General features: G+C 31.9%; 1 protein-coding gene and 1 long non-coding RNA gene across 7 annotated transcripts in view; one reads left to right on the top strand and one right to left on the bottom strand.

Moving 5' to 3' along the window:
- LOC139528645 (neurogenic locus Notch protein-like) overlaps nucleotides 1–27,219 on the top strand; it is a 156,500-nt gene that overhangs the window by 78,818 nt on the left and 50,463 nt on the right. The window contains exons 1-15 of one of the 6 annotated variants that reach the window (XM_071324730.1): nucleotides 954–1,446; nucleotides 2,110–2,163; nucleotides 5,367–5,474; nucleotides 5,827–5,934; nucleotides 8,053–8,160; nucleotides 8,434–8,541; nucleotides 9,071–9,178; nucleotides 9,895–10,002; nucleotides 10,898–11,005; nucleotides 11,524–11,631; nucleotides 12,249–12,356; nucleotides 13,102–13,209; nucleotides 14,906–15,013; nucleotides 16,278–16,385; nucleotides 17,190–17,297. The exons of 1 other annotated variant lie outside the window; for it this stretch is intronic. In XM_071324730.1, the coding sequence (XP_071180831.1) occupies nucleotides 1,074–1,446; nucleotides 2,110–2,163; nucleotides 5,367–5,474; nucleotides 5,827–5,934; nucleotides 8,053–8,160; nucleotides 8,434–8,541; nucleotides 9,071–9,178; nucleotides 9,895–10,002; nucleotides 10,898–11,005; nucleotides 11,524–11,631; nucleotides 12,249–12,356; nucleotides 13,102–13,209; nucleotides 14,906–15,013; nucleotides 16,278–16,385; nucleotides 17,190–17,297 (1,831 nt within the window). In that variant the 5' untranslated portion in view covers nucleotides 954–1,073. Of the gene's footprint in view, nucleotides 1–953; nucleotides 1,447–2,109; nucleotides 2,164–5,366; nucleotides 5,475–5,826; nucleotides 5,935–8,052; nucleotides 8,161–8,433; nucleotides 8,542–9,070; nucleotides 9,179–9,894; nucleotides 10,003–10,897; nucleotides 11,006–11,523; nucleotides 11,632–12,248; nucleotides 12,357–13,101; nucleotides 13,210–14,905; nucleotides 15,014–16,277; nucleotides 16,386–17,189; nucleotides 17,298–27,219 lie in introns of those variants that run through there. 4 more of the 6 variants (XM_071324732.1, XM_071324734.1, XM_071324731.1 and 1 more) reach the window with 4 other exon arrangements.
- LOC139528609 (uncharacterized) lies at nucleotides 22,461–26,710 on the bottom strand. Its single transcript, XR_011665644.1, has 3 exons — nucleotides 26,550–26,710; nucleotides 23,556–23,700; nucleotides 22,461–22,732 (listed from the first exon to the last, which is right to left on the bottom strand). It is a non-coding gene; the product is annotated as an uncharacterized lncRNA (long non-coding RNA).

Below are 27,219 nucleotides of genomic sequence, written 5' to 3'. Positions count from 1 at the left end.
ATTGTATCAGAAATTGCAAGCAGAACATTCTCTAAACAAAATCTCCTGACACCTTTTGAACACTTTTAAACACATAGTTTAAAGGTAAAACAATGTTCAATTAACATCTTAAAAACTTGTTAATCAAAGATCAGAAATATCGTTTCTCCGGATTTTTTCCTGCAATGAGCAACGCAACAGTCTGTGATAGAGGAGGATATTTTCTTTACCGATTGTCAGTTGGCACACCTTAGATTAAATATTGTTCATGCAATTATAAATCATCCAAAACACTCAAAATACTCTACCCAGCTTATATAAAATTGGCATATCGGCGTATATTTATTATTTTGACATCGGTACGAGTGTTTGTTTTTGTCAAATATATGGAAGGATATGTTATTTTATATTATTTTGTACATAATACTCCTTTTCTTTTTTCATTTCAAAATATCCACCATCATGTATGTTTTAGGTAAAATAAAAAAGAGGCAGGGATTTCAGAGCAAAAAGCAAAATCACAAAAATACTGAACTTATCAAATGGCAAGTCAAAAGCTTCAACACTTCGAACGAATGATTAAAAATTGTCATATTCTTGACTTGGAACAGGCATAGCTAAATAGCTAAACCTCGTACTTGTATGACATTCGCATCAAATTCTACGTTTCTAAAATTTTGTAATAAAAAAACATTTATTTATCATCTATCGGTTTCGAAATAAAAAAAAAAGAGATGTAGCATATGTTAATAGTCAACATCCTTAAGCATTTTTGAAATGTAATATATTATCATCTGTCGGTTTCGAAATATTATGGAGATGTTGCATACGTGCGTAGTTAACATCCTTAATCTTAACAACGTATAATATTTCATTTTATTTTTAATCAAGTATCAACTTATTCTATAATTGGTAGATCTAGAATGAAATTACCGTATCTTTTAATCTTGACTTTTATATCGTATGAATTGATATAAATATACTCCTGTGTTGAACTAGCAGTAACTTGAAATAGTTCGCAACGTGCAAAATGATAAACACTTAGTTCAAACTAACATTACATGTGTGCAGGGTAGAGTGCAATCGCAATAAAAATGGATGTTACTCAGATTGATTCCGAAGACGACAGCATATCTGACAGTCACAGAGATATTGGTTCCGAAACAAGACTAAGAGAAGATAAATTATCCTCGTTTACGAAAAATGAAGTGAAGATCGAAAAGGAAGAGGGAATACGTGGTGTCAGCCAGTTCTTTGAAAATCCTATTTACGGTCAAGAGAGCAATGACAACAATAGTATTGGAGATATGGTCATAGTACATAGACCTACGAATCAAGCACACATTATCAGGGCGTTGGCGCAAGAAAATAGAAAATTTAGATGTTGCACATATGTGTTTCTTCTGACCACAATAAGCTTTTTAGTAGTGTCTCTTATTTTGGCAGTTTTTATGCTTCGTGAAACAGGTAAAGTGTTTTGTTTTAAACTAATTTTTCATAGTAAAGGGATAACTTGCAATACAATATTATTCAATGAAATTAACAATTGATAGATTTCATCTTTGACAGAAATGAATGTGTAAAGACGTAAAACGTTAGAAATACATGTACAAATAGAAAAAACATTCATGAACGACACATAAAACTGAGCATGGAAATGGGGAATGTGTCAAAGAGACAACAATCCGACCATAGAATAGACAACAGTAGAAGGTCACCAATAGGTCTGCAATGCTGCGAGAAATTCCCGCACCATGAGGCATACTTTAGGTGGCCCCTAATCAAATATATATACTAGTTCAGTGATAGTGAACGCCATACTAAACTCAAAATTATACACAAGAAACTAAGATTAAAAAGACCAGAGGCTCCTCACTTGGGACAGGCACAAAAATGCGGCGGTGTTAAACATGTTTATGCGATCTCAACATAATTACCAATTGACCAAATATGACACTTTCATCCTATTCATATACATGTAGTAAATTGTAAATACTCAAATCGACTTTATTATATCATCTAACTCATTTTCTTTCTCCAAGAATATAGATTGCTTATATATTAGGTCAACATGCATCTTATAAAGGTTGACATTGAGTTTTTAAGTATTTACTTTCATTTTTGTCACAGATCAAAACCAATTTCCGTTGTTTACCCAAGGGAATCGAAGCGAACAACAGGATCGTAAGTAATACGTCATGTTTTAGTAAATAGAATATGCTCACTACAACGAAATTATTCGTAAATATAAACAAACGTGCAGGCACTTGTAAAAGAATTGGGTATAAAGGAGCACTCACATACAAAGACATATCATTTGACAAGGATGAGATTTTAGCAAATCATAAGTCCTTCATGGCTTCCATAAACATTACATTGAACACCAAATCGGAGGACTTACCTTGTTTGTATTGGATACCAAAGCTTCATAAAATTCCGTACAAACAACGGTATATTGCTGGCTCATCTTCATGTTCCACTAAAGAATTGTCCATTAGATTGACTAAACATTTATCCGCAGTGAAAGAGGGTCTTCAGAAATACTGTGAAACTGTTTACTCGCGTAGTGGTATTAACCATATGTGGATTCTTAAAAATTCTAAAGAACTTCTAGACAATTTTAAATCTCGGTCTATTTCTGAAATTAGTTCTATCAAAACTTTTGATTTTTCAACCCTGTATACCACCATTCCCCATGTGAAATTGAAAAATCGCCAAAAAGAAATAATCCACAATGCCTTTCAACATAAAAATGGTAGCATACGCTATAAATTTATTACTTTGGGATTTCATAAGGCATATTTCGTCAATAGTGACAAACAAAAAGGTAAAACCTGCTACACAAAAGAACAAGTGGTCAGTATGCTGGAGTTTCTTATCGACAACATATTTGTTGAGTTTGGAGGTAGACTTTTTCAACAAACTGTCGGCATTCCTATGGGAACGAACTGCGCGCCTCTCCTTGCTGACCTCTTCTTGTTTTCATATGAATCGGAGTTCCTTCAGACACTTGTCAAAAACAAGAAGATCAAAGAAGCCAGGTTATTTAATTTCACTTTCAGATATATTGATGATGTTCTTTCCATTAACAATCCAAACTTTTCTGATTGGGTTCCATTAATATATCCACCAGAACTAGAAATTAAAGAGACAACAGACACGGCTTCATCCGCCTCATTTTTAGACTTATACCTCGAATTTGACATACACAGTCATCTTAGTACCAGAATCTATGACAAACGAGACGATTTTGAATTTGAAATTATCAATTTCCCCCACCTTAGTAGCAACATACCAACTTCACCTGCATATGGAATATACATTTCCCAACTTATTCGGTATTCAAGAGCTTGCAGCTCCTACTCAGACTTTGTAAAACGTCACCAGTGTCTGAGCAGAAAGTTGATGAACCAGGGGTATGTCAAAGAACGTCTCGTCATTTTTCTAAAAAAGTTCATCGGAAGGTACCCAGAACTTGTTGATAAATATTCCGTATCAACTTCACAAATAATACACGATGGTCTTGAAGTATAGATTTTGCGTACTGACGTTGTTTATCATCTTAATTACGTGTTATATTATTCTTTTATTTGTCTTTATTAATATTACTTTTACTGTTGTCTGTTTTTAGAGATATCCTTTTGACGTAACTCTGTGCTTATGTATCCCATCATACTTTGAACGACAAAATTATTTTATGATGTGACTCTGTACCTATGTATCTTGTCATACTTTGAATGACAAAATTATTTTATGATGTGCCTCTGTACCTATGTATCTTGTCATACGTTGAATGACAAAATTATTTTATTCATTAATATTACTTTTACTGTTAACCAACATTTTTTGTGATATACATTTTACGTGACTCTGTACTTATGTATCACGTCATACTTTGAACCACACTATTATTTTATTTATTATTATTACTTTAACTGCTAAGTCAGTGTTTGTTATATCTATTTTGCGTGACTGTATTTATGCATCTCGTCATACTTTGAACGACAAAATTATTTCATGTCTACCTGTGCGAATTTCAAACGCGCAATTTTACACCAGTACCCATACCCTCCTTCCTTGATGGGTGCATTTTACATAGACAAATATAATCGTATAATATAATCAAAATGAGAATGTTAATTTGATGTATGCCTTTTTGTGCTTCTTCGTTACATTTGTTGTTTTTATAGTGATTAAGATGATAACACAATGTTGACTGCTGTACTCCTATTTTTGACATTTTTACCTATTATGTCTGTTTGTTTTGTTCACGCATGGTGACTATATAATGGAATTTGATGCGACTGTCATACAAGTGAGAGGTTTAGCTAGCTATAAAACCAGGTTCAATCCACCATTTTCTACATTTGAAAATGCCTGTACCAAGTCAGGAATATGACAGTTCTTGTCCATTCGTTTTTGATGCGTTTTGTTATTTGATTTTGCCATGTGATTATGGACTTTCCGAATTGATTTTCCTCTGAGTTCAGTATTTTTGTGATTTTACTTTATATTATACGTTCATGAATTTCACGTTCCATCGTTTAATGGTAGTATTATGAACAAAGCATATAATTTTAGTTATTTGCCTCTAAAGCTAACCAAACCTCTAACCATTTTAGTTAATGACTTTTGGTTCACTGATAGAGTACTTGCATTGGAAATAATTAAGTTTATTGTAAAACCAGTTGTCGGCATGATACGGGTTATATTCTTCGAATACAATGTATGATATCAAAGTACCAAAATTTTTTTGGCTGTTCTATTAGTTAAATCAAGGTCTTGAGCTGACATCTTAGTAACTGATAGTAGTCCATTGGTAATAAATGTTGATCATTGTCAATTTATTTAGTGTCTGCGGCAATCCATTCTTAAATCTGACTGGACACTTTTAAAACTATGCGTTTAACTGTTTGATTGTATATCCCAAATTGATTAAAACTTCCTTTAACAGTTGTTAGAGCTCTAATACGAAAAATGTGACAACTTGTAGATAAAACTTCGTTAAATGGAAAATAAACATTATGATTGATTCAAGTTTGTACTACAATGTAAAACGTTATGGATATAATCAGTACTGAATAAACGTAAATGAAAGTAAAACTTGAACATTTTCTATAATAATGCAAATATAAATGCACAAAAACAAAATGAATGAAATGTTGAACAATCATATGAAAATATGCAGATGTGGTATGATTTTCCTCGAGAAAAATATGAAACAGAGTGTAAATGACGAGTATTTAAGAAACTGGAAAACACAAAATGGCCTGCAATGAAATAGTGTTAACAGATCAACTGTTATCATGCTGCAGGTTTTCAAACATAGTTGAATATTCGTGGTTGTGCTCATTTGTTTTGGAAATCAGAAAAAACCTTTTTTGTAGATACACCATGCAGCAGCAGTCCGTGTAAAAACTCTGGATCTTGTTTTCATGCTGATGGTGCGTTTACATGCTTATGTCCACCAGGATACCTTGGCAAAGAATGTACAGGTAGATTACAATTCATTATGTCTAAACTGTATCGGGTCATTTTCGATTATTCAAATCATCATTGTATCATCAATTATTTAAGCGAATGTGAGGTTCAAAGTTGGAAAAATGTTTCTGGATATGTTTATATATTTTGTTACAGAATTGCGAGATGCAATATTGAAAAAGAGCAAATATATACCAGGATGCCAAAAATGTAGCATACTTCTAAAATTAAAATGTCGTTTGTTTTATTCAAAAATCCAGAAGCATTTTTATATCAATGATAAGAATATGTCAAATATCAATCAATTATGAACAAAAACAAGGAATCATGCGATTGTGTTTGTCAAAACACATTTTTTTATTCCAGAAACACTTTGCAGCAGTACACCTTGTTTCCATGGAGGTCATTGCTTTATAACGGACAAAGGTTTCAATTGCAGATGTCAAGAAGGATATTCAGGAAAATTGTGCGAAGGTAATTTTTTATATAAAAAGTACCAAAAAAAAATCCTATGATTAGAACTTTTAGAAAAGGATGAATGACAACTACTAAAAATGTTGTTTTGTATAATTTCTCATTCTCACCCTATTGTAGTTGATGAGTTTCCGTAGGTTTTAGCTTGTTACTCTGATATGTTTTCAATTAATCAATTTACTAGATAAACTGGAGGGGCAAAAGATACCAGATGAACATTCAAACTTATTGTAGAAAATATACTGACAACGCCATGGCTAAAAAAGAAAAAGACAAACAGAAAAATAATAGTACACACAACAAAACATATAAAACCAAAAACTAAGCAAACCACCAAAAAAGGGGATGATCTCAGGTGCTCCGGAAAGGGTAAGCAGATGCTGTTACCTTTTTCATAAATTTCTTGTTGTAATCTGATAATAAGTCAAGATTCTTTTAACAGATAAGTATTGTGACTAAGTAAAACGAAAGTAATCTTTTATTTTCATTGTTGCTTTCATTTGTTTTGTTTTTTTCATCAAATTTTTTTTACAACGTCATTCTTTTCTTTGACATATAGTTTTGATACCCCGGCACATTTAGTATCTTTTTCTTCTTTTTCAAGTTTTTATAAAATTAACATTCTTTTGGACAAACGTGGTTAATTTGTTATATTATGAGACAAAAGCAATCTTTTTTAAATGCCAAGGTATAAAAAGATATGATCATTGTTTGATTTTGTTACAAGGTTTTGTTTCATTTAGTCACAAAATTGATGACATATTTTAAACCTTGTTTATCCAGCTTTTAATATACACATCTACAGTCCTTGGAAATATAGAGACAATTGAGACACTAATAATACCTCCCATAAAAAAAGGGAAAATAAAAATAAAGTTACAGAAGAAAAAGTAAGAACATATTGCATAAGTACTTTCCTTCCTAGATGTTTCGGACGATAATGAATAAGTAAACAGATTAATTAATCCGGCTCAAAAGGTCAAGTACAAATTAATTGTGTCAATGAATATAGATATGGGGAAATTTATTCAATTTCGGAAAACAGATTGGTGTTCCGTAAACATGTGATTTATACAATGGATTTCTATTTTGTTTATGTATTCACTGTATTTAAAAGAATTTATATGAGTACCAAGTCAGGAATATGACAGTTGTTGTCCATTAGTTTGATATGTTTTGTCATTTGATTTTTCAATTTGATTAGGGACTTTCCGTTTTGAATTTTCCTCTGAGCTCAGCAGATATGTAATAAAAGATATTTTACTTTAAAATACCCCCCCCCCCCCCCCCCCCAAAAAATATTCCTAGCTATACAAAAGTAGGATATTCTCTATTTTCCTATCGGTTGTTGACAACAGTTACTGTACAATAATGAATATTCTTCAGAGCACTCTTCTACATAAACTTTATTTGAGCATTTGAATGTATAACTTGGACTCAAAATTTCAGGAAGTATAGGTTGTTGCTATAACTATTAAGGTCATTTTTTTATGTGTGCTTTACATCATCAATTGTTATGACTGCTAGAATATTCTTGTAGGTATTTTTGTCTTTTTTTTTTGTTAACGGAAATTTTTAAAAAAAAACTTTCAAGGAATTTGTATTGCATTACAATATACTTCCAAACAGATATATTCTTGCAATACACTTTTTACTTTGATTTCTATGTTTTACCTGTTTGACATCTTGTTTTATTTTTCAAATAAAGTTTCATACAATGACCATCTTTAACGATTTTCTTATATGTTCAAGTGTTTTAACAATAACTGTTTTGTTCACCTATTTTTTGTACTTTTGTTGTCTATGTGGAGAGGGGATTCAATATGAAGGCTGTGTAATTTGTTTTTGTGTATGTTGATAGTTTAATAGCATTATATACCAATGTATTTAAATAAAATTCTTTGATTTCTAAAGTCAGATCGATATATACAAAATTTGGATAATCTTGAAAGAATTTTTTTCTAGGATATCCAAAATTATAAAAATTCAATTTTTCAAAAGAAAATCGTTCAATTGTTTCTCAGTGCAATGGAATTAGCAAAATGTTGATATATTTTCCATTTGCCAAACAAAATCAACAGATAGATTGTAATACTAATTGTCAAAATATTTGTTTAGTAAATCCTTGCACCAGTCAACCTTGTCTTTTTAACGGCAGTTGTAATATTAAAGGAAGAAGCTTCAATTGTAAATGTTCACATGGATATTCAGGCCGTTTGTGTGAAGGTATTTCTCATTGATACAAAAGAATGAAGGAGAAAACAAAGCATGATAAAGTGAATTTTGTATTGTTTTTTTTTTTTCAATTGAGATATTCATAAGATGGAAAATTGAAATTCTTTTTAGTCAGAAAGTACCAAAGTATTGGATATGCAATTGGGAAAAAAAGTAATTAAAAAATTAACACAAATTTATGATTTACCGAAACCACATACATTTTTTATTTCTGTGTCAATTAAAATGTGATATTTATTTGCTAACTATCACTTAATTTATCAGTGACACCATGTAACAGTAATCCATGTGTAAACTCTGCGTCGTGTCACAACTTAAATGGAAGTTATGTATGTGCTTGTCCAACAGGATATTCTGGAAAACAGTGTGAAGGTATATTTCCGAAATTGATTTCATCATATAATGCATGCTATTTTGCAGGATGAAAAACTGTTCAAGGAACAAAATAATTAAGTTACATTGATGCTTTCGATAATCATAGAAAAACTTCAGAGGTAGACATATTTACGTGTGTATGACTCGTGTATCTCAAACAACTCATTGTGTACGCTTTTGATCAATTGTTTGGAAAGTGATAAAAAAGATCATGTCCGAAACAAAACATCCCTCTAAAAACTAATGTAAAACGACAGACATTAGACTATTAAAATTGTAGTACGACACAATCATATACAAAGTCTAACAGCATCCAATACAATACCAAGTCCAAACTTGTCTTCGGTCAGTTTTAACTGCTGATACAAACGAATCCCAGTTTAATAGATCAGACAAATACTAAAGTATATCTCTTTTGGATATTAAACACATTAACGCATTTGAACGTTTTGTGTCATAGATGTCTTAGATTATTTCTAAATTAAACAGCATATATCACCTTCTACGATATAGATTTTTTTCACAGTTGATCCATGTGATGGGTTTACGTGTAATAATGGAGGAACAAAAACTGTATCAGGAGGTAACTGTCGATGTTCATGTATAGATGGCTTCTATGGTTCATCGTGTGAAGGTATTTGTTCCAGCATTTGGCATTGTCCGTTTTATATAGACATAATGACTACAGTTCTGAAATGGGTAATAGCTTTTAAAGGATGCACCCAAAACATAAAAGAATGTTAAGATTTATCTAAAATTATAGACGTTATATTTGTTTCAATTTGACACTGTAAGACTGCCGATTTATATACTGTAATCATAATATTTTGCCAGTATAAATACTAAAGCTCAACATAGATATCAGTCATTGATATTTGAAAGACGAGCTTTGTGCCTACTCATAGTTTGGCACTTTAGCCAAAACCAATTTGATTCTAAATTTCATAAAAGTCGGATAAAATAGATGTAACAAAACAAAACAAAACCGATAAATTACAAAAAAAAAATGAATAACTATCTTTTTGGGGAAAAAGGACGAAATAATTTACAATAGTTTATATTCAGTTATAAAATTATACCATCAACTCAAGTATACAAAAATGAATTGTAAAATAATTTTAATGCTTATATAACTATAAAAAGATTATTGAAAACAACTTTTAATATACGTCAATACAAAATGTTTGTAAACAATTTCATTGGCAGAAATAGATATTAATAAGAAGATGTGGTATGATTGTCAACGATACAACTCCAAAATCAGAGATTTACTGACATTGAACTAAACAATTATAGACCAAAGCTATATTTGATAACAATAATATATGTTATGTTCACCATTGTTTCCAGTAACGCCTTGTATAAGCCATCCTTGTACTCATGGTGGCAGCTGTTCTATGTCTGGATACTCTTTTAATTGTGATTGCTTAAAGGGATACTCTGGAATGTTATGCGAAGGTAACCCTGACGTAAAGAAATATTGAATAGAAAAGATAGTTTGAATGATTTGATATAGAATTTTTAGACGTGATTAATAAAGTAAAAAATCACATTTATGTAAACAGATGATTCATTTTTTTAATTTGGAAAGATACCAGATACCAAGCTGATAATTTTGTGTGACAAATGTTCGTCTCATTTGCATCAGACTCCTCATCAGTGCTCTCAATTCAAAACAATTAGAATGTCAAATCTCTTATTAAACTTTAAAGGAGTAATGCCCAATCTTGATAAGTTCTTACAGTCGATTTTATTGAGTGTGTATACGTAGCCAAAGGTGATATGTTTGGTCAACTTGTTTGTTAGCTGAACCGTGAAGTCATTGTTAGGTCAGGTTAACTCCTTTACAAGTAGACTAGTCCAACAGATAACAAACCTATCTGTCTGTTTGACTATGCTACTTTGAAAGGATGGTAGTTTACAAATTCAAAACGTGCAGAACAAATAACACACGCATATGCGGAATTTTGAGCTTCTGACTTGCGACATACACTTAATGAGTATGGCGCCAAAACAGTTTGGGAAAGAATGATCTTGTGAATTGACAAACCATACATATAGGGAGATGTAGTAATAGATAAGTCAATCTACGTCCTAGGTAGAGAGACTTACGTGTTTTCAATGATTGAAACGTTTCGGAATCTTTAGATTCGAGATAAATGTCAAACAATAATAATTTACATCTATTAAAAGTATAATATTTGTTTGTTTTCTATAGACGATAGTAAGTTTGTGAAATTCATTTCATCTTGATAACTGCAAACATGTATTTGATATAATAGTTGATAGATTAGTTTCTGTAAAAAATAATTTAGATCATTTATGGACATATTCTTTTTTACTGCTTTTTCAGTGACACCATGCAACAGTAGTCCATGTGCAAATTCTGGAAATTGTGTAAATGTAAATGAAAGCTATGTTTGTGATTGTCCGATAGGCTATTATGGGAAACTATGTGAAGGTACAATTCGCATTAAATAATATTGATAAGTATATTTGAATCCAACTATTAGTTTTAAATAGTATAGGATTTCTTTCGTATATTGAATGACAGTTTACGAATCCTCATTTGCAAAATGTACTGTTATTGATAACCTTGGTCACATTGAATACGTCATTCTTGTTTGCTTTCATTCATATCAATGTTATTGGAAAGGAAAACAAGGGTTTAAAGTACCAATTATCAAATCTTCACACTTATAGTTGAATCATAAGAATCAAATTGTTGACACTAATTATATGGGAAAAAATAAGTTTTCCTAATATTCATTGACCATGTCAGAAGATCTCCTTGATAGCAAAGTTAATTTCAGTAGGTGCTTGGAAATTGATTATTGGAAGAATTGGAGATGAAAATAACTCAACATGTTATTGTATATATAGAAGTCGACTTGTTCGGTATAAGTATTTCGGGTGGTGGTTTATTTTGAAATTTTTATATGAATGTTGTTTTCTTGTCTATAAATATTTTGTTGACAGTTGACCAATGTGATGGTGTTCCTTGTGATAATGGAGGAACGAAAACTATATCAGGAACAGCCTGTCAGTGTGCATGTAGGAGGGGCTTCTCTGGATCATCATGTGAAGGTATCTTTTCATTTAAATGTTTGAATATTGTCGATAAATTATTGTTATTGTTATTGCATTACACAGTATTAAATCGTTTTGAAACGGTTTACATTATTATTCAATATAACAACATAAACGACGTTATCTAACCGATTGAGAAAGGAATAACAAATTAGTGAAACCAATTAAAATATTATTTGATCAGTTTGAATACTTACTTGAGATTAATATAAATATATACATAAAAAATGATATATAGACGTAGGCATGTTTAAATGAAGTAATCTCTGATTAACAATATCTTTTACGGGATATTAAGTGAAATTCTGTAAATGAATTGACAAGTGATTAATAAAGGTAACAGTAGTATACCGCTGTTCGAAATTCATAAATTGATAAAGAAAACAAAAATCTGGGTTACAAACTAAAACTGAGGGAAACGCATCAAATATAAGAGAACTACGACACAACAGAAATACAACATTAAAATTTAACACAATGTCCTAAAGCACTCTTTGTGTATCAATTAGAATTCGACGTTTTTTCAAGGCTGCCAGTATGTCTATAAATAGGACACATAATGTCAACTGACTGACACAGTTTAGCAAATATATTTGGTTTTTATTTACTTCCAGTAACACCTTGCAGCAGCCATCCTTGTTTACATAGTGGCAGGTGCTCCATATCTGGAGGCAGCTACAGTTGTAAATGTTCAACAGGATATTCAGGAAAATTCTGTGAAGGTATTGACAAGTAATTAATATATATATATTCTAAATTACTATTTATGTATCAACTTTAATTGACCGTCGAATTCACAATTGGTATGAATGTGTTTTTTTCATACAATTAATTGTTTAGCTTGAAATTCAAATCGACCTTTTGAATCCAATGGATATAAAAGCATTTAATTGCATTTGAATACTCAATCTCAATTATGAAGTATGATACATTATTGTAAGGCTATGTAAAAACAAGCAACAAAGTAGAATACATGTACATGATGCCAATACACTCTCAGAGAGAGAGAGAGAGAGATGATCATACAGGTCGGTACAGTAGGTTAAGTAATCATCTACAGAGCATCTACATATGTGCCATTGCCAGCATCATTCTCTATATAGCTTTTTGTCAGATTTTAGATTAAATACTGATTCCAAGAAAACAAAATTCGTGTTATAATATCTTCAAAATTTCAACTTCAAACTACTGTGAATGAATGTATGTTAGTACCAACTTTTGTTGATTAAGTAACAGTTCCATTGTCTTCGATATTTGACTTGCAAAAGTGTGTTTTTTTCTAACAAACATAAAAACATTTGTACGGATATTTGTATCCCACAAATATTATATGAATCCACAAAATATGATTGTTTTTCATGCAAAAAAATCAATTTTAACTGCTATGATTAATTGAATATTTCTAATGTGCAGTAATAGTAGTTTTCATTATACAATGAAATGTGTAATTTCATGAGTCTTTTACAGTCACACCTTGCAGCAGTCATCCCTGTGAACATCAAGGAACATGTTTTAATGCGAATGGAAGTTATGTATGTTCTTGCCCAGAAGGATATTCTGGCAAGACATGTGAAGGTACAATATAGACATTTTGTAACATGAATTGTACTTGCTGTTCAGCAAAATCAAAATGACACATAGACATATTGAGTATATGCAACATTGCGATGAGGTCATTGCAGAAACTAGACCTAAGATGGGTATAGACATTTTGTAACATGAATTGTACTTGCTGTTCAGCAAAATCAAAATGACACATAGACATATTGAGTATATGCAACATTGCGATGAGGTCATTGCAGAAACTAGAACTAAGATGGGTATAGACATATCTACTATGGCTCTGTGACTAACTTTCTGTAAAGGCAAAAACTAAGGATTTTCTTATTCCAGGAAAAGATTACATCGATACCTGTAACTTGGCATTGCACAAGGTCATGTTTTTCTCTGGCTGTTTATGACGTCTTTACACTAAATCCATTGGATTTTGGATGTGTACGGATTGATTGTTTAGTCTTAGATGCATGATTTTTTATTAGTTGTTAGTGGCTTTGAACTAGCTGTCAGATAACTGCGAGTACTCTCAGATCTGTTCATTGCGTCTTTTTGTGTCGGGATGTTTAAGTACCCGGCCACGTCTACTTGTATTTTCACCCCGCCACATTATTTATGTATGTGCCTGTCCCAAGTCAGGAGCCTGTAATTCAGTGGTTGTCGTTTGTTTATGTGTTACATATTTGTTTTTCGTTCATCTTTTTACATAAATGAGGCCGTTAGTTTTCTCGTTTGAATCGTTTTACATTGTCTTATCGGGGCCTATTATAGCTGACTATGCGGTATGGGCTGTGCTCATTGTTGAAGGCCGTACGGTGACCTATAGTTGTTAATGTCTGTGTCATGTTGGTCTTTTGTGGATAGTTGTCTCATTGGCAATCATACCACATCTTCTTTTTTTATATTAGCCGTATTTGGCACAATTTTTTTGAATTTTGGGTCCTCAATGCTCTTCAACTTTTTAATTGTGTGGCTTTATAACTATTTTGATCTGAGCGTCACTGATGAGTCTCATGTAGACGAAACGCGCGTCTGGCGTATTAAATTATAATCCTGGTACCTTTGATAACTATTTACACCACTGGGTCGATGCCACTGCTGGTGGATGTTTCGTCCCCGAGGGTATCACCAGCCCAGTTGTCAGCATTCGGTGTTGACATGAATATCAATTACTTGGTCATTTTTATAAATTTCATGATTACAAAATTTTTAATTTTTCGAAAAACTAAGGATTTTCTTATCCCAGAAATAGTTTACCTTAGCCGTATTTGATCTGAGCGTCACTGATCAGTCTTATGTAGACGAAACGCGCGTCTGGCGTATTAAATTATAATCCTGGTAACTTTGATAACTATTGTAACCTTCATTTTATATTACATAATCAAGACAATTATTAATATGCACAGCAGACTTCTGAAGTAACAAAAAAATTGAAAGTCTGATGATTTTCAAAATCAAACATTAGTTATTGACAATGTTGACAATGATTAAATCTCGACACTTCACTATAGAAACGATATTTGAGATTAATTGCGTATGCATGTCGAAATTGACATACGTGATATGACATCGCTATTCTATGCATTGTAATGATCAAATCCATATATTCAATCACAATTTGTCATTATTAGAATTATTGAATAATTTTTAATTTTAAACAATATTTGTTCATCTTTTCGGATATATAAAATCTGATTCTCTTTTTTTTCAATTGTAGTAACACCTTGCAGCAGTAAACCTTGTTTTAATGGTGGTAACTGTTCTATAACGGGGGACGTATTCAATTGCAGTTGTCCAAAAGGGTTTTCCGGCAAGTTATGCGAAGGTAAATCGTTCAAAAATTGGATAACAGAAGTCATAAGGAATTCTGGCTGAACCTGTATTGGGACTGGGGAAAGAATTTTTGGTTGTTTTTTTTGGGGGGAGGAGACACCCCTTCATACTTGTCATGCTAACACTAATAAATGTTCCTTTGGTATGTTTCGTTTCTCTTTTTCAATAGAAATTTATTTCTATACATATGAAACTGAGAGAATATAAATCAATTAATATATCTCTTTCCTTTTCTTTTCCTAAAAATAGCATTTTTAACAAAAAAAAATACTTACTACACATTTTGGAATAAGTGCATTTGACTAAGTGCTAAAAATATAATATGCTAATGTTTATTCTCCTTTTTGTTATTAGGATGTTTTCCTTGATATTTTACTTAAAAGAGGGACAAATATATCAGAGGAACAGTCAAACTCATACATCAAAAATAAACTGACAACTCCATGGCTAAAACTTAAAAGACAAACAGACAAATAATAGAACAGAAGAAACAACATAGAAAACCAAACACTTAGCAACACGAAACCCACCAAAAACTTGGGATTACATTGATGCATCTATTGAATTCATATCTAGAGAATAATTAAGCCACAAATATACTAGACAACATGTTCAGAAAAAAGATTGGTTTTATATTAATATCTAAATTTTAAACCAATGTGAAGGACTTTGCATAACCAAATGATGGAAGTAACTTGTTATTTCATGGCACTTTTGTATTTCAAATATATGAGGAAAATTCCAAATGTGTGCATAATTTGTCAGGTACATCACTAAAAACACCTGCACATATTTGCATTCGTAGTAATTTCTTACTGATATTCATAATTAATTTGATACAAAATACCCAAATTCGTATCGAAAAGTGACAGATAAATTATAACTTCATAAAACGTTTTGTAGCTTGGTTTTCAAATTGTCCAAAGCGTTTTTTGTTTTATTAACCTTCAGCAGGAATGCATTTGAATAAAAATGCAAAAGCCATTGCTGTAACAAAACAACAATAGTCGAAGTTCTTTATGGACAAACTTGACCTATTAATGATAGTCAGTTACATGTAGGGTAAAATTTGCATATAGGTGTTGGAACATTGGTTTTTGTAAACAATTTTTAATTTATCAACATAGAAAAATGTGACTATCGTCCAGACGGACAAGAACATATAAGAAAATTCAAAAAATGAAAACATTCATATTGAAAAAAAAACTAACAGATTTGCAAAATTGTCTGACTTGTTTTGTGTTATTTGTTTTCAGTAACACCTTGTACCAGTCAACCTTGTCTTCATGGTGGCAGTTGTTCAACTTCACAAAACAGCTTCAATTGTAATTGTTCAGATGGATACTCAGGCAAACTATGTGAAGGTATCTGCAATTGGAAACAACAATTTAAAAGATAAAACAAGACAGTGACTATGGCATACAATTTGTGGATAATCTTGCAAATTTTGTGAATATTTTATAAGATGGATAAATGCCCTTAATAAAGTTTACTGTCAGAAGACATGACTGCATTTTTTATTAATATTTTTCAAAATAATATTGATTGTAAAAAACACTGAACTGTGTACGTTATAATGGTCATATCGAGCAACTAACAGTTTTTCTTTTTTATATAGATTAGAACGTTGTTTTTCCCGTTTGAATGGTTTACCCTTGTAATTTTGGGGCCCTGTATAGCTTGTTGTTCGGTGTGAGCCAATGTTCCGTGCTGAAGACCGTACCTTGACCTATAATGGTCTACTTTTATAAATTGTGACTTGGATGGAGAGTTGTCTCATTGGAACTCATACCACAACTTCCTATATCTTTAGGATATATTCAATATAAGTGTACACAATGCCTAATTGATTGAATGTTTATTGATGAATATCCAGTGACAACTATTTAATGCATGTTCACACAAGAACAAATTAACCATAAATACATTGAAAAGAAAAATAGAAAAATAAATGAAATGTAAAGACTAAAATATATTGCATTGTATTTACTATCTTCTAATCTGATAAATGGATTGAGATGAAAAGTCAGGACGACAAACAAAACATGATTGAATCCCATATAAACTCTAGCAGTACCCATGCATACCGTATTATATTGTCTAACAGAGTCAATGTCTACTGCTATCATGCATCACCATGCGAATTAACCGCTTCATTGATGTTTCAGTTACACCATGCAGCAGTACTCCTTGTGTAAATTCTGGAACATGTTTAACTGCTGATGGAAGCTACATTTGTGTTTGTCCCAAAGGATATTCTGGCAAGCTATGTGAAGGTATCATGTACAGAATAGTATTTCTTAAGCGTTCAGTACAACTAACACAAATTCAAAAACGTTTATATTTTCAAATCCGATCAAGTTTCAGGTTAAGAAAATTCACATGACCAATGTCTACTTACTTTTGAGATGTCTTATTGATAGCAAGATCTAATTATCAGTCGGCTATTGCATGATGGCTCATATATAGGTTGGTCCCCTCCGTAAAACATTCAGTATGCCTTCGGAATATACAAATATTAACGGTCGGTATGAGCTAATGATGGCCTTGAACTTGAACGTTTCGGTTCCCGGTTTGACGACGTCCACATACGGTACCAGTTGAAATGGCGTTAAACGTCAGACTGAAGTAATTTCTTGATCATTTCGTGGAAACATCCCAAACTCATTAATTCTTGATTTTATAATAGGGGGAAACATAATTATATTAAAGATCATTAAAGCAAAGGCTTTTAATCGGGCATCGGCAAAATAGCAAATATGATATTTGATCAGCTCTGATTAATATAATTCAGCTATTTCTATAGAAATCTAAATTACATCATTATAAATTTGATAAAAAAAGATATATACACAATATGACATAGACGACCGCATAGCTAAAAAAACTTGATTGCTTTTGAAATAATAGCTAGTTATTTGAATTGCATACCATATCTTTAAATAAAATAGGTTTCAACTTGGCTTCCGCTTACCAGGGACTTGCTTTTCTACCAGGGACTTGCTTTTCTAACGGGACTTGTCTCTATTATTTTTAATTAATTTTATTATTATCATGTATACATAAAATGTCCATCTGCTAACTTATATTCTATTTTTCTATAGAAATAGGCTATTTTGCCAGTTTGAATTAAGATATTTCACACAGTGCCGGCAATATATAACTGCCTTTTATTTTACAACAAAGAAATATAGATTGCATGTCGACTGCTTTCCTCATTCAATAATTCTCGTGAAATGTACGAGCTTATCATAGATAGCCGATAGAGCGACGATATAATTTATAGGTCAACAAATGAGGGGGGTCAACAAATAACTTAGAAGGGTCCTGATCCCGAAACCCGGGCTTAAAAACACGAAATCCGGAGGTCCCGAATTTAAATAAATTAAAATCCCGACATCCCGAAATTCGGAGAAAGAAATCCCCGGGGATCCCGAAATCCTGAGCTTAAAAAATACGATCGATAAGGCCTCCTATCCCTTCCTCATAAATCTCATAAATGATGAATAAAAACTTTATTGGTGGTACACCATCAGGCTGTTGTTTGATATGTATACACGAGTGGGGGGCTAAATCGCTGTTATTTTAAAACTCTCTCCCTTTAAGCAACGACACATTCCAAGCCCCCCCCCTTTCCATTCCCATTTTTTTTAATCCCACATCCCTACTTTTATCTATCCCTGTCCGGTAAACATAAAAACAGCTTACCTGTTGGTGACCTTCTGCTGTTGTTTTTTTCTATGGTCGGGTTGTTGTCTCTTTGGCACATTCCCCATTTCCATTCTCAATTTTATTGTTATAATTATGCCCTGACCATGGCCTTTTAGGGATTATTTTTTTTATTCATATTTTTACAGAAGTGAAATGTCAAAATAGATCCATGTCTGTTCCTAGTAATAAGATAAGTAAAAAATCTATGTCCTCCTTCTGGTGTATTGAAGTTTTTTTTTCCAAAATTTTTTTAATTATGAAGCTTATTCTTGTTTTGAAGAATCCCACCTGGACAATTATAAAGTACATGCAATTCTTTCAACTTCCGAACTTTTTTTAAAGTGCTTTATTTTTTTTGTATGCTATAAATATAAATCAACAAACACTTACAGTAATGACACGAGCGCATGATACGCCCGTCACATTTTCACAGAATAAATTACTTCTCAATCTCATATTTAAAATTTATGCAATTCACTATGCTGTTGAATATTAATCCTCTCAAAAAAATGTTTGAAGAAATTTTCTTTTTATTTATGAAATCTGAAATGAGGAAAATTTAACCCTCCCCCCCTTTTTTTCACATCCCCGTTTCCCTTTTTCCAAAACTGATATCAATTCAAATTTCTAATGGAGTTTGCAACAATAACTACTCTTTTAAATACATCATAAAATATTAAAATGTAAAATAAAGTGCTTGTTATCACTGAATGGTAAAGATTGGTTGGTAGTAAAAGTGAATATACATTGTTTATTGTATAAAACAATAAAAAAACTTCATCAGCAACATTTTATATTGGCAAATTTCCAATGAAGTTATTTACATAAAGTTATTGGCAAATAAAAATAGAAAATGACATCATAGTCATGTCTGGCAAATGTCCAACATACATTATCTAAAAACATTTTAGATAAGATAAGGAAAAAAAGCTTCATCAGCAACATTTTATATTGGCAAATGTCCAATGAAGTTATTTACATAAAGTTATTGGCAAATAAAAATAGAAAATGACATCATAGTCATGTCCGGCAAATTTCCAACATATATTATCAACTACTATTCTATACAAAGAAAGATAACTCCAATTGAAAATTAATTGCTATTGCACAATATTGTGCAATTAGATATTTCTTGCTATTGTGCAATACTGTGCAATTGAAAATTTCTTGCTATTGCACAATACTTGATATGGAATCCTGATTTGGACCAACTTGAAAACTGGGCCCATAATCAAAAATCAAAGTACATATTTAGATAAAGCATATCAAATAAGCCCAAGAATTTAATTTTTGTTAAAATCAAACTTAGTTTAATTTTTGGCCCTTTGGACCTTAATGTATACCAATTTGAAAACTGGACCAAAAATTAAAAATCTACATACACAGTTAAATTTGGCATATCAAAGAACCCATTTATTCAATTTTTGATGAAATCAAACAAAGTTTAATTTTGGACCCCCATTTGGACCAACTTGAAAACTAGGCCAATAATTAAAAATCTAAGTACATTTTTAAATTCAGCATATCAAAGAACCCCAAGGATTCAATTTTTGTTAAAATCAAACTAAGTTAAATTATGGACCCTTTGGACCTTAATGTAGACCAATTTGAAAACGGGACCAAAAATTAAGAATCTACATACATAGTTAGATTCGGCATATCAAAGAACCCCAATTATTCAATTTTTGATGAAATCACACAAAGTTCAATTTTGGACCCTTTGGGCCCCTTATTCCTAAACTGTTAGGACCAAAACTCCCAAAATCAAACCCAACCTTCCTTTTATGGTCATAAACCTTGTGTTTAAATTTCATAGATTTCTATTTACTTATACTAAAGTTATGGTGCAAAAACCAAAAATAAGGCTTATTTGGGCCCCTTTTTGGCCCCTTATTCATAAACTGTTGTGACCTCAACTCCAAAATCAATCCCAACTTTCCTTTTGTGGTCATAAACCTTGTGTTAAAATTTCATTGATTTCTATTTACTTATACTAAAGTTATTGTGCGAAAACCAAGAATAATGCTTATTTGGGCCCTTTTTTGGCCCTTTATTCCTAAACTGTTGGAAACAAAACTCCCAAAATCAATCCCAACCTTCCTTTTGTGGTCATAAACCTTGTGTCAAAATTTCATAGATTTCTATTCACTTAAACTAAAGTTATAGTGCGAAAACCAAGAAAATGCTTATTTGGGCCTTTTTTGGCCCCTAATTCCTAAAATGTTGGGACCAAAACTCCCAAAATCAATCCCAACCTTCCTTTTGTGGTCATAAACCTTGTGTTCAAATTTCATTGATTTCTATTCACTTTTACTAAAGTTAGAGTGCAAAAACTAAAAGTATTCGGACGATGACGACGCCAAGGTGATAGCAATATACGACCAAAAAATTAAAATTTTTGCGGTCGTATAAATATAAAATTAGACATATACCTACATTTGCATTAGGGTCCAGTATCCAAAATCTAAATGTTTGGGTAGATTTAGCATTTTAAACCACCAACAAAACATATATATTTTTAACTAATTTTTGACCCTACAGACCTTAATATGAGCCAATTTGAAAACCATGACAGACCAAAAATCAAATAGTATCAAGTACACTGTTAGATCCAGCATATCAAAGAAACTAACAAAATTCAATTTATGTTGAAACCAAACAAAACTATATTTTGGACCTAAAAAGACTTTTGTCATTTCGGGGCCTTTTATAACTGACAATGCAGTATGGGCATTATTCATTGTTGAAGGCTGTACAGTAACCAATAGTTGTTGATTTCTGTGATTTCTCGTGTGGAGAATTGTCTCATCGGCATTTATACCACATCATCTTTTTTACATTCAATGTGGACGAAATTTCAAAAGGACTCAAAAAGTTTCATTTTGGACCTTTTGAACCTTAAAATGGACCAATTTTAAAAAGTAAGACACAAAATGAAAATTCTGAACACACAGTTATATCCAGCATATCAACCAAACTAAAAATTCAATATTTGTTGTAATCAAACAAAATTAAAATTAGCTCAATATGGACCAAATTCAAAAAGGACTAAACAAGAATGTGTCCCCAGTACATGGATGCCCCACTCGCACTATCATTTTCCATGTTCAGTGGACCGTGAAATTGGGATCAGAACTCTAATTTGACATTAAAATTAGAAAGATCATATCATATGGAACATATATACTAAGTTTCAGGTTGAATGGACTTCCAACTTCATCAAAAACTACCTTGACCAAAAACTTTAACCTGAAACTGGACAGACGAACAAACGCACAGACCAGAAAACATAATGGCCCTCTACTATCGGAGGTGGGGCATACAAATTAGAAATAGTGTGTACACTGTTAGTTTTGGCTAATCAAAGAGACTAAATAATATTTTTTTTAATGAATTTAAACAAAGTTTTTTTTAGGACCTCAATGTTGACCAATGTAAAAACGGGACCCAAAAATCCAAAATAGCATAGAAAAGGACCCCACAATTTCAAGACTTTGAATTAAACCCCATTGAAACAATACCGTTTGTATAAATTGCTTAATTCTTCAAATACATTCTATGTTTGCCCAAACGAACCAGAGACTACTATATTGGACTAATGTCAACAACAGGGCACTATTAATCAATATGTCACATAAACATTATAGAAGATATACAATCATTTTATGAAATAATAAGTTGTAGAAAAGTAGAGACAATAACCTCTTTTTGGGCAGCAATAAACTCAGTAAATAAATATAGATTTTAATTCTTAAATTCATTATTAGAAATACATTTATGGAACACAACCGGATCTTTTATACCAAAAAAAAACCCATAATTTTATCCCAGTGTTTCAGTTCATATTTTGACAAAATCCATCCATATATCTGCAAATAACAAAAATTTTGCAAAAATTCTGACACCTCAGGTTGTATTGTCTGACTTCACGTTACTCTTTAGTTCATTACTTCACATCTTGGTAGTTTTAAACCATCAGTTCACTTGTTTATCATTGTTCCTGAAAGAAAAAAGTATATATTATTGTACATATATACATGTTGTTGTACAATGTATGTAAAACAAAAAATTATGCATACATCATGTCCATTAATATGGCATGGAAAAAAATCCCCTTCTAGTTTTTATACAATTGTATATATATATATCTCTTCTTGCTATATGTCATGGTATTTTCTGATATTTTTAATGCAGCAATTAAAAAAAAAATGCTGACTTGTGATTTATCATTTGGCAGAGGTAAAATTTCATATTTCTGACTTGTGATTATGCTAATAAACACTGATGATGAGTTAAGATACTTGCAAGTGAATAATTCAACCTCATTGAATCCCTAGTCATGTGATCTTCAATTAAACCCTTAGCTAGAAATGGATTATGCATGGTTGATGTGTGTTAGGCTATTAATCAGTTATTAGAAAAGAATGTCAACATTGAAAGTGAAATAAAGGTAAATCATTAGATTGACTGATTCTATCCACAAAAAAATCATTCTTATACAGGTAAAATCGAAAAACTAGCTTATTTTTTTAACCTTACAAGTTTATACATGTATATAAATACTTGTACATACTTGTATATATCAGTTAGACTGAAATGGGTGATCTTAAATCACTGATTCAAGTAACATTTTGTCCAGAAATGTTGGAAGTAAGAGTTGTCTTTCTTTAATAATCACCAATTTTAAAAGTACTAGTAGTATAAATAAAACACTAGACTAAGTGATTTAATTTTATTTTACTTTACATATACTGTACAATTTTTATGAATCAGGGACTAATTATGTTCATATATGAAATCCCATTTAGTTTATTTAAAATCACCTCAGTAAATAGTTTCTGGTGTTTTCTTTCATTATCAGGTATGGAATGTCAGACCTTTTTACTAGGTCATCCCTCTGACAAACATGCAAGAAAGCTAGTCCTACTGTACCTAGGCCCTCTCGTGTCAAATACTGGTAGACCATTTCTGAAAGACAATTCAACTATAAACATTGATTTCAAAAATTTGGATAACACAAATTCAAAGTGAGGTCAATAAATAGTCTTTTACATGTTTTAATCAAAACAAGTTTTAGATCTATAGAATATAAACAAATTTCAAGACCTGCTTTCTTTCAAATTCCCTCATGAGATTTGTTGACCTGAATTTTCATACTCTATTATATAAACAATGATATTTAAAACAGATATTCAAATGATTTTAAAGGATGTTTAAGCTTAAACAATATAGTTAGTACTGTTAGATTAAAACACTTGTGACAATATACATTGTTAGAGGAGGATGACCATTATCAGGTTTCTCACTACAGATTTTTTTTTTTTACATGACGAGTCAAGCAGTGAAAAGATGAAATTTTCTTGATACACTTTACATATATGCAAGCTCACAAAATTTTGAAAGTTTGCAAGTACTTGAATGTACATGATGGATGAATATTACTGAAACATACATGATGATCATCTGATGAGTTGAGCCTTTTCAACTAATATTTAGGGTTGAAAACCAATGTGCACATCTACATTTGTACATGTAAACAGACACTGACAATTTTTCTAAATACTGTTTCAGTGTTTGTTTTATATAATTTTCAGTGGCATTTCCAAAAAATTTCAGGAAAGAGGAAAGGGGGGGTGGGCACCGACTGCCCAAGAGGGGCTGTTCAAGTCATGCTTCAGTGATTTTTCCAAGCATAAGGAAATAAGGAATGGCCCCGCTACCTGAAAAACCCTCCAACTCCGTCTCTGCTTTTGAGGCCATAAAAAAGAATAGGTTTGTTTGCCCAAACGCTACCTACCCAGAAAAAAGCTGCCTACTCAAATTCTTTTATTGTCCTGATTTGAAGAAGTTTTTTTATAATCAGATAGGCATGAAGACTAATAAACACCCGATACTTTAATTTCTCTTTTGGAAAAAAAATAAAAAAATGCCTACCTACCTACCTACCCACTGTGTCAACCTTTGGGTAGGGTTTGGGCAAACCAAAATATTTTTAATTGTGGCCTGACAAGCTTTAAATGCATGATATTTTCTATGTTCTAAATCATATTAATGTGAAAGTTGAGTTCTATTTCTGTATACAATGTATATACATGTATTATTATTAGTGGGCTGGCGGATCCAGAACTTTTCATAAAGGAGGGCCCACTGACTGAACTAAAGGGGGTGTTCACTCCAGTCATGCTTCAGTGATTCCCTATATAATCAACCAAATTTTTCTCACAAAAAGGGGGGGGGCTGGCCCAACAGTACCGCCTAAGATTGTGCCCTTTAATGAGATCTGTCTCACTAGCTGTCATACCACATGTTGTTTTTACAAAGATAAATTACATTGAATTAAAAAGGCCAAAAATTTAACTGACAGAAAAATGTAAACAATTACAAACAATGTACATGTTCTAAAGGTATACATATTTTGCCTTGCAAAAGTCTGCCTTGAGTCACAAGCCCAATGTCCGAGTCTGGTACATGCAAATTTAAAATAGATACAAATTTAGTAAAATAATTTTTGAGGGTCTTATGAAGTAAAAATGTGGAAATTTCTGGTGGCCGTGCTGAAAGCATTAATATGTGCCCCACTGTTTTAGGGTTTGTATGACCAAATGATTTATTGTCTGACATTTTGAGGGTCACACAAAGTTTGTGATACATAGCTGAAAGGCTTCAAAGCAAAAAAAAATGTAAAAGCCTTTCAATACCTCATAATTATTTGGACTAACAACAAGCGTCATCGGATACAGACAGCCTGAGAACCTTTACTAAATTTATCAATATATTTTTTTATCTTAGGTTTGTACATTTGTACTTCTTTCCAAAATTTCACTTGATGTAGCTGTAGGCCTCAGATCAAAATTAATTTCCTTTGTTCGTGGTCTAGGAATATAGTTCTCAATTATTATATAGGGTATTTCTTCCCAAGTAATCTGTCTACTGTTTTCTTTGAAATGTTTACTATTAAAGTGGTCCTATCAGTTGCATTTATATTGAAATAAGTAAAACATGCGGAAAAAAATTATTGTTGGAAGTGAAAGTAGTGATTTGGCCAAAATGAAAGTAGGGTAGAAATTAGCCTTCGTCATTTATTCAAGCTTCAAATCCTACCATTGGCATGCTACATGTAATAGGGCCCTCAAAAGAAAAAGCACTGATGGATTGTCCTGGGACAAGTATATTTTATCAGAATAATAATGGTCTATATTATTTAAAGCAGTTAAATTTATTTCATGTTTTTAGCGGTGCAAATTTTTTAATTCAATTTGACTTTAACTAAAAAATGTATTGTAGCCAAGGGGAAGAATAAATGTGTTCTGAGGCCTGTATATGCCTCTACATAAATATGACACCGGGTGACCCCCCTTTTTTTGGAGGGGGTATACCATAACATAACGAATCCGGGTCCACTATAAACCCAGGTATTTGAGTTGTAGACATGTTTTGAGGATCACCAGTGATCACTGCTTCTGAAATTGGTTGTGACTTGTGTATGCCTTTTTGAGACCCCTCGCCCATGTTTCACATCATAAAAACACAACTTGTACAAATCTTTCTTTGTAAAAATAGAGGAAATTACTGATTTTTTTCATCAAAAAAACGAGCAGCACGTTTATATTTTACTTAGAAAGCTTGCGAAGTTGTTTTTAACAATTTTTTGGGCTAAAGTTGCGAGTTTGACACAAAAAGAAGGGCCTCGCGGCCACTTCAAAAGCTAGCCCATCTGTGGGCGATTAATAATTGTTCAAAAAAATTATACCACACCAATCGGGTGAGTTTTGGCTATCTTACTTTCAAGATGGGCAACTTAAAATTACTCCACTCACCTGTATCGTGGCTTTCTGTAACCCACTACCATCTTCGAAGCGGCAAAGAGGAACAACAATGCGTAACTGCGCATGCTCGAGATCGTTCATTTCAAATAGTAAAATTAGCCCATACCGGACGGTATTGTCAAGAATTTCAATAACGGCCGGGAAACAGACTAGCTCATATATAACTTATCAATATATATTTATTAATGACCACACTAGAGGTCACAATTTTAGAAGGATCTGCAGAACCCTTCCGTTGTACGAGAGATCACTCCTCTTTTTGGTTGAGTTGTGTAGCTCAGTCTTTAGTTTTCAATATTTTTTAGGAAGATTGTATGTTTTTCGTTGATTTATTTTTGGTCAAGGCATTGTCAGTTTGTTTTCGACGAATTAGTTTGAATATTCCTTTCGTATATTCTGCATATCTTTTCATTTAAAATTAAAATCGTATAAAGGATATACTTCTGTAAATCATCGATACGTCAAAGTGGAAAAAAATTATAAGCATAAAAATAAGGATGTTGTGTTATTTTGAAATTTGATGTTACAAAATTGGAAAATTATTTTAAATTCATGAATATATCTACCTCATGCAAAGTACTGGTTAATTGCCCGGTTTAAATAGTTTTAATCTTTTATGGTTCATCGTCTCTTGTTTCTTTTGATAAGCTAGGATTTTAAA

The sequence above is a fragment of the Mytilus edulis genome, chromosome 6 (genome assembly GCF_963676685.1).
Source record: "Mytilus edulis chromosome 6, xbMytEdul2.2, whole genome shotgun sequence".
Lineage (NCBI taxonomy): Eukaryota > Metazoa > Mollusca > Bivalvia > Mytilida > Mytilidae > Mytilus > Mytilus edulis.
Note: the sequence above shows the minus strand (reverse complement) of the source record. Positions and strands in the feature narration are given on the sequence as shown.